Source organism: Muscardinus avellanarius, assembly GCF_963383645.1.
Source record: "Muscardinus avellanarius genome assembly, chromosome: 10".
In the NCBI taxonomy this organism is placed as follows: domain Eukaryota; kingdom Metazoa; phylum Chordata; class Mammalia; order Rodentia; family Gliridae; genus Muscardinus; species Muscardinus avellanarius.
Window position 1 is genome coordinate 12337722 of NC_137796.1, and position 16939 is coordinate 12354660.

The 16939-nt window shown below is 44.6% G+C and overlaps 1 protein-coding gene across 1 annotated transcript in view; it reads left to right on the plus strand.

Moving 5' to 3' along the window:
• RFWD3 (ring finger and WD repeat domain 3) overlaps positions 1-14697 on the plus strand; it is a gene marked incomplete at both ends in the record, with an annotated part of 41980 nt that extends 27283 nt beyond the window's left edge. The window contains 4 exons of the mRNA XM_080703473.1: positions 87-263; positions 5503-5717; positions 9377-9588; positions 14554-14697. Coding sequence (XP_080559599.1) covers positions 87-263; positions 5503-5717; positions 9377-9588; positions 14554-14697 — 748 coding nt within the window. The remainder of the gene's footprint in view (positions 1-86; positions 264-5502; positions 5718-9376; positions 9589-14553) is intronic.
• Positions 14698-16939: the final 2242 nt, after the last annotated feature.

Here is a 16939-nt window from a genome sequence, read left to right on the forward strand (position 1 = left end):
ATCATTTAATTGATAATCGTTGCCTCTTTGTCATGTATGTGATTTTCTTAAGGTGTAATAATAAAATGTCTCTTGTAACTCCACAGCCTTGAGACAAATACTGTGGTCCAGACTTACAGTGCTGGACGTCCTGTTTGGAGCTGTTGCTGGTGTCTTGATGAAACCAACTACATCTATGCTGGACTGGCCAACGGTTCAATTCTAGTGTATGACCTGCGAAACACAAGCTGTCACGTGCAGGAGTTAATACCTCAGAAAGCCAGGTAGGGAGCTGCTGCTCACTTTTGCTGTGTTAGTGGCTTTCTCTCAGATGGTGAGGTGGCTTTCCTCTCATTGTACTCAGTGAAGCCCGGCATGGTGGCGCACGCTTGTAATCCCAGCACTTGAGATGCTGAGACAGGAGGATCATAGTTCTCGGACAGCCTCAGCTACTTAGTGATGTCCTTTGCAACTCATTGAGACCCTGTAAGAATAAAAAGTAGACCTAATGTGGTGGTGCATGCTTGTAATCCCAACATTAGGGAGGCTGAGACCAGAGGATTAATCACAGTTTGCAGACAGCCTCAGCTACTTAGGCCCTTTGCAATTCAATGAGACCTTGTTTCAAAAAAAAAAAAAAAAAAAGTAGGGCTGGGGGTATAGCTTAGAGGTAGAATGCCCCTGGGTTCCATCCCCAGTACCGCCAAAAAAAAAAAAAAAAAGATCAGTTAGTGCCTACTTATTTCTGTACTAGTAAAAATCCTTAAAATTTGACAAGATAGAAAGTGCTGGTGTCAAGTGTATTGTGTTCATGATGTCATGAATCATCTAACTTGGTAAAATAGAGCCAGATCTGGGGTCAGAACCCAGCTGTGCCACAAAGAGTTATATAAGCTTAGCCCTGTTTTTAGCCCAGTAAATGGGATTAACATAGCCTTTGTTTGTTTGTTTTGCAGGTTTGGGGATAGAACCCAGGGGCATTTGACCTCTGAGCTACACCCCCTGCCCTATTTTTTAATCTTTATTTTGAAGCAGGGTCTCACTAAGTTGCACAGGGCCTCACTAAGTACCCGAGGCTGTCTGTGAACCGCAATCCTCAGATCTCAGCAATCCTCAGATCTCAGCCTCCCGAGTGCTGGGATTATAAGTGTGCGCCACCACACCCGGCTGTTTATTTTGGTAGTGGTGGTACTGGGGATTGAGTCCAGAGTATTCTATATCTGAGCTATACCCCAAACCGAGTGTGTGTGTGTGTGTGTGTGTGTGTGTGTGTGTGTGTGTGTGTGTGTGTAATCCTGGGGATTGAACCCAAGGGCATTCAACCTCTTAAGCCACACCCCCATTCCAATATTATTATTTTGAAATAGGGTCTCACTAAGTCGCAGAGGGCCTCTTATTGCTGAGGCTAGGCACAAACCTGCAATCCTCCTGTCTCAGCCTCTCAAGTGTTGGGATTAAGCAATGTTTGGCTTCTTTTTTATTTTGAAATGGTCTCAATAAGTTGTGGAAGGCTTTATAAGTTTCTGAGGCTGGCTGCAAACCTACGGTCCTCCTTTCTCAACTCTTAGGATTATAGGCATTACACCACCATACCCAGCTGGGTTGTTTTGTTTTGTTTTACCCAAAGGCATTCTACCTCACAGCAACACCCCCAGCCCTGTTTTTTATTCTTTATTTTTCAAACAGGGTCTCACTGAGTTGCAAAGGTCTCACTAAGTAGCTTAGGCTGGCCGCAAACTGCAATCCTACTGTCTCAGCCTCCTGAATGCTAGGATTACAAGCGTGGGCCACCATGCCTGACTCTCAGCTGTATTTTTTTGACCGGGTTTTGTTTAAGTCACTGACTGAGGCTGGCCTGTAACCTGGGTAACCTGGGATCCTCCTGTCTTAGCTTCCATGTTAAGTACTAGGATTACAGCAGATATGCACCACCACACCCAGCTAAGCTTGCTTTTTTTTTTTTTTTTACTTCCCCAATTGCTAACAATAAATCTAATGGGTGACACCTCAACATCTGAGTTGTCTCCTTCAAGATGCCTTTTTTTTTGTGGTACTAGGAATTGAACCCAGAAGTATTCTAATTCCAAGCTACACCCTGAGGCTTTTAAAATTTTTTTTTTTTAAATAGCCTCCTGCTGGGCATGGTGGCAAACACTTGTAATCCCATTACTTGGGAGGTTGAGATAAGAGGATCACAGGTTCAAGGCCAACTTCAGCAACTTAGTGAGGCCCTCTACAATTTAGTGAGATCCTGTTTTTGCAGTACTGGGGATGGAACCCAGGGGCATTCTACCTACCTCTGAACTACACCCCCAGCCCTACTTTTTTTTTTTATTCTTTATTTTGAAACAGGGGCTCACTAACTAACCGAGGCTTTCCATGAACCACTATCCTCCTGTCTCAGCCTCCCAAATGCTGGGATTACAAGTGTGAGCCACCACACCCAGGTTTTGTTTTGTTTTGTTTTGTTTGTTTTATGGTGCTGGGGATTAAACCTAGGGGCTTTCTGCCGCTGAGTTATTACACCCTACTCCTATTTTATTTTTAGTTTAAAACAGGGTCTCCCTGGGCGTGGTGGTGCACACTTGGAATCCCCGCGCTTGGGAGGCTGAGACAGGAGGATCGCACAGGTTCAAAGCCAGCCTCAGCTACTTAGTGAGGCTCTCAGCAACTTAGTGAGACCCTGTTTCCAAATAAAATATAAAAAAGGTCTGGGAGTATAGCCCGGAGGTAGAAAGCCTCTGGGTTCCACCCCCAGTACCATAAATAAATAAATAAATAAATAAATAAATAAATAAATAAATAAAACAGGGTCTCTAAGTAATTGTCCATTGGCTTTGAATTTGCAATCTTCTTGCCTCAACTTCCAAAGTAATGGGATTACAGGCTGATATTTCTTTTTTTTTTAACACCAGAGGCACGCAGGCTGATATTTCTTTTTTTCTTTCTTTCTTTTTTTTTTTTTTTTTTTTTTTTTTGCGGGTCTGGGGATGGAACCCAGGGGCATTCAACCTCTGAGCTACACCCCCTATCCTATCCTCCGGTTTCAGCCTCTCGAATGCTGGGATTACAAGCAGCACCACCATGCTCGGTGCAGGCTAATATTTCTGAAAGGATACTTATCTTACAGTCCTGATCATAAACTTTCAGAAAGAAATTTAGAAAATATAAAAAAAAATCCTGTTTGTAGGGTGATTTATGCCTGTAATCTCAGTATTTGGGAGACTGAGATAGGATTGCAAAGAGATAAAGGGAGATTGATTGATTCTGACTCTATAATCAATCCACCACTCACCAAAGGAAAGTGAAGGAACTATAGTTTTATTACCTTTGTGCCCATGGATAGTAATAAATTCATAGGAGATTGATTGATTCTGACTCTAATCAATCCACCACTCACCAAAGGAAAGTGAAGGAACTATAGTTTTATTACCTTTGTGCCCATGGATAGTAATAAATTCATAGTCTCCAGGCATGGTAGCGTATGCTTGTAATCTCAGTACTTGGGAGGCTGGGACAAGAGGATCGAAGGTTTCACAACCAGCTTCAGCTACTTAGTGAGGACATCCACAGCTTAGACCCTGTTTCAAAATAAAAATAGAAGCCAGGTTTGGTGGCACATGTTTATAATCCCGGCATTTGGGAGGCTGAGACCAGAGGATCATGGTTTGGGGACAGCCTCAGTTACTTAGTGAGGCCTTCCACAACTTAATGAGACCCTGTTCCAAAGTAAAGAGTAAAAAATAAGGCAGGGGGTGTAGCTCAGAGGTCAAATACCCCAGGGTTCTATCCCCAGACCCATACACACACAAAAAAAGAATAAATAATAGGGTTGCGGGTGTCGCTCAGTGGTAGAATGCCCCTGGGTTCTTTTTTTATTTTGGGGGGGGCATTAGAACTCCAAGCTACAGCCCCTGCCCTATTTTTTATTCTTTATTTTGAAACCGGGTCTCACTGAGTTGCAGAGGGCCTTCACTAAGTAGCTGAGGCTGTCTTTGAACCGCGATCCTCCGGTCTCAGCGTCCCAAATGCTGGAATTACAAGCGTGCGCCACCATGCCCAGCTTCCCTGGGTTCTATTCCTAATCATGCACCACCACATGTCACCACCACTAAATAAGTAAATAAATAATAGGGCTGGGGTTTAGCTTGGAGGTAGAATGCCCCTGAATTCAATCTCTAGTTTCACAAAAGAAAAAAATTAAAAAGTCATAGTCCTTTTTATTTATTTATTTTTATTTTTGGTGGTACTGGGGATGGAACCCAAGGGCCTTCTACCTCCGGGCTACACTCCCAGACCTATTTTATATTTTTTTATTTGGAAACAGGGTCTCTTAAACCAGCAGAGGCTGGCTTCGAACCTGTACAATCCTCCTGTCTCAGCCTCCCAAGCACGGTGATTACAAGCGTGCGCCACCACGCCTGGCTTTCATAGTCCTTTTTATAGTTATTTATTTTGGTACTGAGATTGAACCCAGGGCATTCTACTTCTGAGATATTTCCCCTTTTTATTTTATTTTATTTATTTTTTTTTGGTGGTACTGGGGTTCCTGGAAACCCTTCTACCTCCGGGCTATGCTCCCAGACCTATTTTATACTTTTTTTTTTTTTATTTGGAAACAGGTCTCTTAAACCAGCAGGGCTGGCTTCGAACCTCCGCAATCCTCCTGTCTCCACCTCCCAAGCGCGGGGATTACAAGCGTGCGCCACCATGCCTGGCCCATTTTATTTTTTATTTAGAAATGGCCTCCCTAAGTTGCTGTGGCTTCAAATCTGTGATCTTCCTGTCTCAGCCTGCCAAGTACAGGCATATGCTACCATGCCCCGTTATTTATTTGTATTTTAAAGCGGGATCTCACTAAATTGCCAGGCATGGTCTCAGACTTTTGCTACTCCTGCCTCAACCTTCTGAGTAGCTAGGGTTGCAGGCATGTGCCAGATGCCCAGCTTGAGGGTTAATAGGTTTTTGTTTGTTTGTTTGTTTGTTTTCTTTTTGGCAGTACTAAGGATAGAATCCAGGAGCATTCTACCTATGCGCTACACTGCCAGCCTTTTTTTTTTTTTTTTTTTTTTTTTTTTTTTTTTTGGTGGTGGTGGTGGTGGTGGTGGTACTGGTGATAGAACCCAGGGGCTTTCTACCTCCAGGCTACATCTGTGACCTACTTCATATTTTATTTGGAAGCAGGGCCTCGCTAAGTTGCTGAGAGCCTCACTAAGTAGCTGGGGCTGGCTTCAAACCTGCGTGATCCTCCTTTCTCAGCCTCCCAAGTACTGGGATTACAAGCATGTGCCACCATGTCCAGCCTCTATTTTTTATTCTTTATTTTGAAACAGGGTCTCACTAAGTTGCATAGGGCCTAAGTCGCTGAGGCTGTCCTCAAACTGCAATCATCCTATCTCAGCCTCCCAAATGCTGGGATTGCAATCATGCACCGCCAGATGTCAAAGAATATTAACACACCTCCTTTGTAAAGAAAGGAATGTGGTCCAGGGATGTGGGCATGGTTTCCTTTCTTTTCTTCAGATGCCCCTTGGTATCTCTGTCATACCTGCCCAAAGCTGCCTCCGCTGCATTTCCCTATGGAGGCGTGCTGGCTGGCACCCTGGAGAGTGCGACCTTCTGGGAAGTAAGAACCGGCTTTTCTCATTGGCCACATGCACTTCCCTTGGAATCAGGGGGCTGTGTCGACTTTCAGACTGAGAGCAGCACCCGGCACTGTCTTGTGACCTACAGGCCAGGTGAGTGTTGGATTTTTCTAGGGCTTTCTCTGGTTTGGGGGAACAGATTGGTAAATGGGCAGGAAGGGAAGCTTGGCCCTCCCTTAGGAATGGCTGCTGTAAGCATCTCTTAGGCTAACAGGCTGTGCTGTAGTTCTTGCTACTAAGATGATGGCTCCCAGTTCCTCTCCAGAGCCTACTTCTTAGAACAGTGATGGACTGAGGAGGCCTACTCAAGGTCCTTGAGCCACCTTCAGATCAGTTTCGTGTCTTCTGCCTGCCCCTTACTTCTCCTAAGAGAAAGATCCAGATGAAGGCAGCCATGTCTGGCAGAGACGAGGGTATTTTTTCTTATTTTAGGCCCACAAGGGTAAGAGAAGAGCCATGGGTGTGTGGGCCTTGTGAGCTAAATTTCATCGTCTCCAGAACCAGGGTTATAACCCTTGATGTCTGACTGTTCTTAAATTCACAGGTTCTTTCTAGCCTAAAAAGCATGAATCTAAATTCCTGATGATCCATACTGATGACTAGTGATAACAGGGTTTTTTCTTTTTAATTTGGTCTGGAGGTCTCCTAGGAGAATGGCTGTAAACTCTAGCCCTGTCCCAGTGGGTATTGGAGGTTTAATTATAGTTGTCTGCAATATCCCTTTCATGGGATACATCGTCCTGGCTGATGGCCTCATGCCTAAGTGCCTGACCTGTTCCTTCTCTCAGGAAACTTGTGTATTTATGGTAGCAGACACCTTTGTGGTTTCCATCTGGCCAGATTCCAGTTTATTCCTACCCAGATGACCACTCTCTAGGAGAGCCCAACCAGAAAAGAAGACAGGTTCAGGTGTGACAGTCAGGTGAAACGGGCAACGCAGCAAAACCCACGGGATAGCAGAAGCAGTGTGTTAGAGTACTCAGAATAGTGCAGTGTGCCTCGAAGATCCAGTGAGAACACGGGACACATCCTCAACCAGCAGTGAGGAGAGAGGGGGAACTGCACCTTCATGAAGACCCATGGGCATGATAGTCATGGCTTTTCCTTGCGGTGGTGGATTGGCAGTTTAAAGAAAGCAGGCCTGTAGTCACAGTCATGAGAAGGCTGTTTATTTGGTTTTTGCAGTACTGGGGATTGAACCCAGGGCCATTCTACCTCTGAGCTACATCCCAGCCTTCCTTTTTTATTCTTTATTTTGAAACATGGCCTCACTGAGTTGCTGAAGTTGGCCTTGAACCTGTGATCCTCTTTTTTTTTTTTTTTTTTTTTTTTTTTTTGTGGTAGTGGGGATGGAACCCAGGGGCCTTCTATCTCCGGGCTACATTCCCAGACCTATTTTATATATTTTATTTGGAAACAAGGTTTCTTAAACTAGCTGAGGCTGGCTTAGAACCTGTGGGATCCTCCTGTCTTGGCCTCCCAAGCGCGGGGATTAAAAGCGGGGATTACAAGCATGCGCCACCATACCTGGCACCTGTGATCCTTTTATCTCAACCTCCCAAGTGTGTGCCACCATGTCCAGCAGGAGGCTATTTCTTTTTTTTTTTAATTTATTTTTATTGGTGCATTGTAATCATACATCACATTGGAATACAAGACTTGAGAGGACATACAAGCACACATCATCCAATTAGCCCTCATCCAATCCCCATCCCATTCCCTCCCCCTCCCTCAATCCCATGCTCGATTGGTGATTAACTTTGATACATTTAACTTTGATACATTTGTTTACAGTACCTCTTGAGTTTTAAAGAGGTTCCATCCTCCCCTATCCCATACCCTCTGATTGGTCACCTTAATTGCTACGCTATAGGGCCCTTTCTATAACTCGACCTCCTCCTGTTACCCCTTTCCTCCTAGTTATTGCTAATTAGGGGAAGCATCTGGTTTTTATTTTCTGTGACATTTCTCTGTGCATGCCACATTGCAAGTTCCGATCCCACTCTTGACGGCCCCAGTAGTGGCCTGGCCACCTGGTGGACTGACCAGACCTTGCTGGCTCCAGCACTGGCCTTGTCTCATGGGAGGCCCCAATTCTGGGCAGGAGGATATTTCAAAACAATAAAATTTAAAAAGCCTGGGAGTGTAGCTTGGAGTTAGAATACTTTTGGGTTCAATTCCTAGTACCACACACAAAAAAGGCTAGGCACCTGTGAAGGGGACAACTCGGGTGTTGAGGTGTCACCCATTAGGTTTATTGTTAGTAGTAATGGGGAGTGTATTGGGTTTTGGGTCAGTGGAATGAGGAATAAGTGGGTTATATTGCCAACAATCATGCAAGGATGGAAAGTTTTAACTAAGCCAAAGGTATGGGTGTACAACTGGATTCCAAACTTAGGGGTGTACAACTGGATTCCAAACTTAGGGAAGGTCTAAAAATTGGTGCTGAGGCAGCACCTATATTAATCAAATGGAAATGTGGTGTGAGTCAGTCATTAAAGTACCCACACTTATGCTGGGCATGGGTGGTGCACACTTGCAATCCCACTACTTGGGAGGCTGAGACAGGAGGTTAGCAGCCAGCCTCAACAACTTGTGAGGCCCTCTGCAACTTAGTAACACATTCTTTGAAAATAAGGAATAAAATAGGGCTGGGGGTGTAGCTCAGAGATAGAATACCTCTGGGTTCAATCCTCAGTACTGCAAAACAGTAAAGTGCCCATTCTTGGTACTTTTGGGCAGATCTAATCATCTGATGCTTTCTTTGAGCTGGGAGCTATCTTACCAGCTCTTCGGACCTCGTGGCTTCTCTTCATTTGGATCTACTGTCTAAGCCTATAGTTTGCTTTGACTTTTGTAGAAAACTTGGGGTTACAACTTTGTTCTCTATTTTCTGTTTGCCTCCCTGCAGAACCTCAGCTAACACTTCTGCTCCTGTAGTACCGTGCTTCTACTTTATAAAAATGTAGCCTACCCAGCATGCTGTGTACACTTGTGATCCCAGTACTCTGGAGGCTGAGATAGGATCACAGACGTGATCTCAACAACTTGATGAGACCCTGTTTCACAATAAAAATAAGGCCGGGTGTGGTGGCACATGCCTGTAATTCCAGTACTTGGGAGGCTGAGACAGGAGGATTGCAGGTTTGAGGACTACCTCAGCAAGTAGTAAGATTTTCATCAACCTAGTGAGAGCCTGTTTCAAAATTAAACTAAAAAGGAGCCGGGTGTGGTGGCGCACGCTTAGTAATCCCAGCATTTGGGAGGTTGAGACAGGAGGATCTCAGTTCGCAGACAGCCTCAGCTACTTAGTGAGGTCCTTCACAACTCAGTGTGACCCTGTTTCAAAATAAAGAATAAAAAATAGGGCTGGGGGTGTAGCTCAGAGATAGAATGCCCCCGGGTTCAAACCCTAGCGCCCCCCCCCCCAAAAAAAAAGAGTATCTGGAGTTTCATCAGAATTCTTGAGAGAGAAATCCTCCAGCAGAAGTCTGACAGAATATGGCAACAGTGCATTCTCAAAATCACTTCTCTTGGAGGCAAACACCTATTATAAACAACTTGTTTCATTCTTCCTGGCCTAGTGTTCTAAAGTTCATTCATGCTGTGTTACTGTGTTTGCTTCATGGCTATTCTTGCAGTTTAATGTACTTAATTCCACCCAGCTACATGTAAATGTCCTGAGGTTCAGGTCTTTGCTTAATTTCTTTTGTATCATTTCTATGGGGCAGCACTGACTTCTCTACCCATAGCTAAAAACTACAATACTATACGAAGTGTGCTGATGGAGATGTCCTATGAGCTGAATGACGCCGGAGAGCCAATCTGCTCCTGCCGCCCAGTGCAGACATTCTTCGGGGGACCTACTTGCAAACTACTAACGAAAAGTGCCATTTTCCAAAACCCAGACAACGATGGCAGCGTCCTTGTGTGTGCTGGCGATGAAGCATCAAATGCTGCTCTGGTAAGCCTGTTGTTTTGAGTTTTGTATTAAAAAAAATAGTTTGAAGCCGGACATGGTGGTGCACGCTTGTAATCCCATCATTTTGGAGGCTGAGACCAGAGGATTGCAGTTCGAGGACAGCCTCAGCTACTTAATGAGGCCCTTTGCAACTCAGTGAGACTCTGTTTCAAAATAAAGAATAAAGCCGGGTGTGGTGGCGCACGCTTGTAATCCTGCGCTTGGGAGGCGGAGACAGGAGGATGGCGCAGGTTCGAAGCCAGCCGCGCTGGCGTAAGAGACCCTGTTTCAAAAATATATAAAAATAGGTGTGGGAGTGTAGCCCGGAGGTAGAAGGGCTTCCAGGAGACAGGAGGATCGCGCTGGCTTAAGAGACCCTGTTTCCAAAGAAAAATATAAAAATGGGTTTGGGAGTGTAGTCTGGAGGTAGAAGGACTTCCAGGAACCCCAGTACCACCAAAAAAATAAATAAATAAAATAAAGAATAAAAAAATAGGGCTGGTGTTATAGCTTGGATGTAGAATGCCCCTGTGTTCCATCCCTAGTACTAAAAAATAAAAAGTTTGGAGACTGGAAGTGTGTCTTAGTGGCAAGCACTTGCCTAAAATATATGAGACTCTGTGTTCAGTCTCCACAATGCAAAGAAAAGAAAAGTTGATAGGAGCTATGACCATTTGTAGAGTAAGAGACCACAGTTCTGGTTCTTAACCTCATATTTCTGTATCCATGAGTGGTTGGTTGGCTGGTTGGTTGGTCAGATTGATTGATTGATTGGTTAGTTCACTGATTGCGTACAGTACTGGAAATTGAACCTAGGGGTGCTCTACAACTGAGCTAGCCCTTTATTTTTATTTTTTTTATTTATTTATTTACTTATTTATTTATTTATTGCCATACTGGGGATTAAATCCAGAGGCATTTACCTGAGTTGCACATCTAGCCCCATTTTATTGTTTATTTTGAAACAGGATTTCACTAAGTTGCAGAGGATCGCAGTACTTGGGAGGCTGAAACAGTAGGACCACAGGCTCAAGACCAGCCTCAGCAACTTAGCAAGACCCTGTTTCAAAACAATAATGAAGCCAGGCTTGGTGGGGCACACTTGCAATCCCAGCATTCAGGAGGCTGACACCAGAGGAACGCAGTTCGCAGACAGCCTCAGCTACTTAGTGAGGCCCTCCGCAACTTAGTGAGACCCTGCTTTAAATTAAAAAGAATAAAAAATAGGTCGGGGGTGTAGCTTGGAGGTCGAATGCCCCTGGGTTCCATCCCCAGACTCGCAAAAATAAATAAATAAATGAATGAATGAATGAATGAATAAATAAATAAAATTTAAAAATAGGACCAGAGGTGTAGCTCGGAGGTAGAATGCCCCTGGATTCCATCCCCCGTACTGCAATAAAAATAATAAAATAATGAAGTCAAGTGTTATACACGCTTGTAATCCTAGTACTTGGGAGGGTGAGACAGGATTGTATGTTCAAGGCCAGTCTCAGCAGTACCACAAAAAAAGAAAAAAAGAAGAAAGTGGACATGTTGGTGTACCCTTTTAAATCCCGGTACTTGGGAGGCTAGGACAGGAGGATTGCAGTTTTGAGACCAGCTTCTGCAACTTAGCAAGATCCTGTTTCAAAATAAAAAATAAAATAGGAAGCCAGGTGTAGTAGTATACGTTTATAATAGCATTATTTGGGAGGTTGAGATAGGAGAATCGTGGTTTGTGGACAGCCTCAGCTACTTAGTGAGGCCCTTTGCAACAGAGACTCTCTTTCAAAATAAAAGAATAAAAAAATAGAGTCAGGCATGGTAGCGCACGCTTTTAATCCTAGCATTTGGTAGGCTGAGTCCAGAGGATCATGGTTTCTGAACAACCTCAGCTATTTACTGAGACTCAGTGAGACCCTGTTTCAAGATAAAGAATAAAAAATAGGGCTTGGGGGTGCTTGGAGGTAGAATTCCCTGGCTTCCATCCCTGGTACCACAAAAAGAAGGAAGAATAAAAAATAGGGCTGGGAGTGTCACTCGAAGGTAGAATGCCTCTGGGTTCCATCCCCACTACTGAAAAAAAAAAAATGGGCTGGAGGTAGAGCTCAGAGGTAAAATGCTCCTGGGTCACCCCCAATACCACAATAAAATGCAAGCTCTACTGAACCTTCTATGAAGTAATTAGCTTCACCAATTCAAGATGAAGCCAGCAGATGTTGGGGGTTCTATAGTAGAGGAATCGGCCTGTCGGCACCTGACAGTGTAAATCACTTGCATCCCTGTAAATCGGTTAGCCAGAAAAAATATAGCTCTTGGATTCAAGGCAGTATGAACCACATGGTACCATGTGAGAGGTACCAGAGCAAGTCTGAGGGAAACACTGTCCAGTAGTCACACTAACTACATGAGCACCCGAGAGTATAGTGATGACTTCACTGACTAGAACTGCAGGGAAGAGAGAAGCAAATTAAATGATAGCACAGAAAGCAGACAGGTCCAGATTATGGACACTGTCTAGAAAAACTCACCCAGCTTCCACAAGTCAGTGGCAGAAGGAAAATAAATGGGGCATGGATCTGCTCTAGACTTTAAGACTTGTTTATAACTGGGCTGGAGAGCATAGCTTGCCTAGCATGCATAAGACTGTGGGTTTGGTCACCAAAAGCGCACGCGCGCACATAGTTGTATGGAATTCCTCACTTTATGGAATGTGGTCGGGGCGTGATGGTGCGTTCCTTTAATCCCAGCTGTTCTGGAGGCCAAGGCAGCAGGACTGCAGCTTGGAGTCTAGCCTCAGCAGCTTGTTAAGATCCTGCCTCAAATTTATTATTATTATTATTATTTTATTTATTTATTTATTTTTTTGGTGGTACTAGGGGTGGAACCCAGAGGCTTTCTACCTCCGGGCTATACTCCCAGACCTTTTTTTTAAATTTTATTTGGAAACAGGGTCGCACTAAGTTGCCGAGAGCCTCACTAAGTAGCTGAGGCTGGCTTCGAACCTGTGCGATCCTCCTGTCTCAGCCTCCAAGCGCGGGGATTACAAGCGTGCGCCACCACGCCCGGCTTCTGCCTGAAATTTAAAAAGGCTGGAGAGGTAGCTCACTGGTAGAGCATCCCTAGGCTCAATCTCTAGCACCTCAAAAAGAAAAAATAGTGATGCATACTTATATATTTATGGATAAAACAGTGTCAGAAAGGAAAAAATAATTGGCAAAACATGTGGTGGTAAAGGCTGAATAGTTGTTGAATCTGGGTGATGGGTGCCTCATTGTACCGTGTTCCCTTCTCTGTGTGTGAAGGCGGGTATTAGAGATTGAACCCATGGGCATTCTACCTCTGAGCTACATCCCCAGCCCTATTATTTATTTATTTACTTACTTATTTATTTATTTATTTTCATACTAGGAATGGAACCCAGGGGCATTCTACCCTCGAGCTACACCTCCAGCTCTTTTTTCTTTTTTTGGTGATACTAAGGATGGAACCCTTCTACCTCTGGGCTACACTCCCAGACTTATTTTATATTTTTATTTGGAAACAGGGTCTCTTAAGCCAGCAAGGCTGGTTTCGAACCTGTGCGATCCTGCTGTCTCCCCCTCCCAAACTCGGGGATTACAAGCGTGCGCCACCACACCCGGCCCTGCTCTACTTTTTATTTTGAAACAGGGTCTCATTGAGTTGCAAAGAGCCTTGTTGGTGAGGCTGTCTAGATCCTCCTGTCTCACCCTCTCAAGCACTGGGATTATAAGTGTGCCCCACCACGCCCAGCTGAGAGTCTCAATACTCTTTGAGGCTGTCCTTGAACCTGCGATCCTCCTGTCTCAGCCTCCCAAATACTGGGATTACAAATGTGCACCACAACATCCAGCTAATAAAGTGTTTATTATTGGTTTTTTTTTTTTTTTTTTTTTTTTTTTTTTGTGTGTGTGTGTGTGTGTGTGTGTGTGTGGTACTGGAGTGGAACCCAGGGGCTTTCTACCTCCGGGCTATACTCCCAGACCTATTTTCTATTTTATTTGGAAACAGGGTCTCACTAAGCTGCTGAGAGCCTCACTAAGTAGCTGAGGCTGGCTTTGAACCTGCGTGATCCTCCTCTCTCAGCCTCCCAAGCGCTGGGATTACAAGCGTGCGCCACCACGCCCATCTAAAGTGTTTATTATAATACATATTTTAGAAAAGAAGATTGAGTGCCAGATAGGATGTAGGTTTCATGAGTACAGAGACAGGAACTTTGCCTCATTGACCCTTCCGTCCCTGTAACAGACATTACCTAGAAGACTGCCTGGTATGTAGATGGAAGAGATGAAGTCTGGGCTGCCTTTCTGGTCACTCACAGTAAAACTAATCATTGATAGCATACATAAGGCCATGCCTGCGCTATGGTGTGGGTGCTGCTTTGTGCAGCCTTGTGAAGGTTCAGGAGAATCTCTGCTCCCTCAAGCAGTTTCTCTTTTCTATCCTGTCTCTCCTTCTCTCCCTCTTCCTCTCCCTCTCAGAATTTTTTTATTTGTTTAAGGGACTGTTATTCATACCCTAAAACATGGAAACAATCACATCTTTTAATAGGTGAATGGAAAACTGATATATCCAGACAATAGGATATATTTCCTACTTAAAAGTGGAACCTTAAGTGCATATTACAAGAAGTAAATGTCCAATTTGAAAAGGCTACATATTTGTATAATTTTCAACCATTTGACATTCTAGAGAAGGTAAAAAGTTGGGGAACAGTAAAAAGATCAGTGATTGCTGGGGGCAAGGAAGGAAGAAGAAATGAACGGCACAGAGGACTTGCAGGGCACTGAACCTATTCTGTATGCTATAGAATCATGGAAATATCATGAACCACGGTACATAGCTTTAATCCCAGTACTTGGAAGGCCGAGACAGGAGGATGGCAGGTTCGAGGCCATCTCAGAATTGTTTGATGACAACAGGAGCATGTCCCTGGTGAACTAACCACTGGCTTTCTTTCTGCAGCTGTGGGATGCCGGCAGTGGCTCGTTGCTGCAGAACCTGCAGACTGATCAGCCTGTCTTGGACATCTGCCCATTTGATGTGAACCACAGCAGCTACTTGGCCACCTTAACAGAGAAGATTGTCAACGTCTATAAGTGGGAGTGACCATAGTTTTGAGACCTTTCAGGCATGCTGCTGGCCAACTTCAATGTCTGCTAGCGCCTAGCAGCCTTGAGTAAGAGCCCCACTTACTGCCTGCAGTCTAGAAGTTGGGGATCATGCTTCACTTGGATCAGAGTCTTGAACTCCATGTCACTGAGACAGTACAGATGGTGTATCTGTCTGCTGTGTCCATCAAGAGTGACTGATAATCCATCTGTATTAACCATTTCTCAGATTAGTTTTCATGAGTCTACTAGGAATCTTTATTTCCTAAATATGTTCTGCTGGACTTTGGGGAATCCCCTCAGCAATTATTTAGGAGATGAGAATGCACCCAGCATTTTGTGGGGGCTGTGACATCCACTGAGTCACCTTGTCAGTTGTGCTAACTGGCTTGTAGAGCTACATCCTTGAAGGGAGCTGTCTTGCAGAAGGGTTTCTGTTGAACACAAGAGGGCGCTGCAGAACCATGTGCAGAGTTTATTTTTAAGTTTAAAGGCTCATAACCTTTTCATAACATGCTCTCGTCCTCCACAGTAATATGTGGTAGTACACATCTGGTGTGCTTCGTGGTAACAACAGTCGTGTTTCAGGCATAGCGGATGTTGGCAAGTCCAGGCACAGAGGCGCCGGTAAGCCTTCATGGAGGAGCTGGCAGCGCGAGTGAGTTAGGTCATTGAGTTGTGAGAACAGGGAAAGGGACCAGTTGTTTCAGCAATGAGGAAAGCGTTAGTTATCTAAGCCAGTGCTCTAAAGGCCACTCTTTCCTCCTAGAAAAAGATGAGTGCTTTGTCAGAGTTCTTACTTGAATCTTCCTTAGTGTCAGAGATCCAGGAGCAAGGGACTACATAAGAGCGCGTACGGAACAAAAGCTGCTCAGCCGCTGTGGGAAAGGGAAGGAGGTTTGTCTTTCTTATTTTGATAAGAGTTTCTGTCTTTTTTTGTTGTTGTTTATTTTTTGTGGGTCTGGGGATGGAACCCAGGGGCATTTGACCTCCGAGCTACACCCTCTGCCCTATTTTTTTATTCTTTATATTTGAAACAGGGTCTCACTAAGTTGCGGAGGGCCTCACTAAGTAGCTGAGGCTGTCTGCAAACCGCGATCCTCTCGTGTCACCCTCCGGAATGCTGGGATTACAAGCGTGCGCCACCACGCCTGGCTCAAAGTTTCTGTCTTGAATGAAGCCAATCCCTCAAATTAAGAGGCTGTTCTTAAGCATGTTTCTAATTCCCAGCTAAAGGCTTCCCCATGTGAAATATGTTTGACACCAAGTTCATGTGATCTGTCTCAGCCTTTTCTAAAAGTGTGGTTAGTAAAATGGTTTTTCTCGGGAAGATAATAGTGATTGGACGCCTCTGTAATTGACAGGGAGACACCCAGTAACTTATTCCAATCCTGTATTATCCAGCATTGGGGAGACGCTCTTCTCTCCAGTAGAGGACTCAGATTAGCTGGGCACAGTGACACATTCCTGTATTCTCAGTACTTGGGAGGCTGAGACAAGAGGATCGCAGGTTTGAGGTCAGCCTCCGAAACTTAGACCCTGATTCAAAATAAAAAGGTGTGGAGGTGTAGATCAGAGATAGAATGCCACTGGATACAAACAAAAGGAGGGCTCAGGTTACATTTGTCCACTTGAGGTCAAGCTACTCTGCTCAACTGTAGCAGGACATACTCAAGGTGTGGGCAGATAGGTGTTCTTGGGAACAGTAAGGTTAGCAATGTGATTTTTTAAAATTAATTGTTAGGTACTACACTTCTTAAAAGTAAAATAGTTCTGACTCATCAAGTCCTGAGGTGTTTTCCAGGGTCTTGCTTACCAAAAAGGGGTTGTAAAGAGTTTATTTCTCTTAGAGTTCCAAATTCTTGTCTTTTACTGGTGACTGTATTTTTGAGGTTTAAAGACTCTTTCAAAAAGCCAACTTCCACAGCCCGAGGAGACCCCCTTTTCTTGGATATACGTGCCTGCCCAGGCCTGGAGCCCCAGGGGCAGAGGCGATGTGAATTAGAAGTGGACCTCGTCGCCTTCGGCAGACTGCCGTCCGCAGACAGGTGGCAGCTGTGGCCGCGCTTTTCTTTGTGCTCAGGTAGAGTTAGGATTTGACTTGCCTTGAAGTGAGCTCAACTAATGCAGACTGACTCCCCCAGAATAGAAGCCAGGGAACATGTTGCCAGGGAGGTTGGGTAAATGTCAAGTCTTGCTGATCCCTGCATTTCTAGAATAAGTTGTGTTTTGTGCGTGAG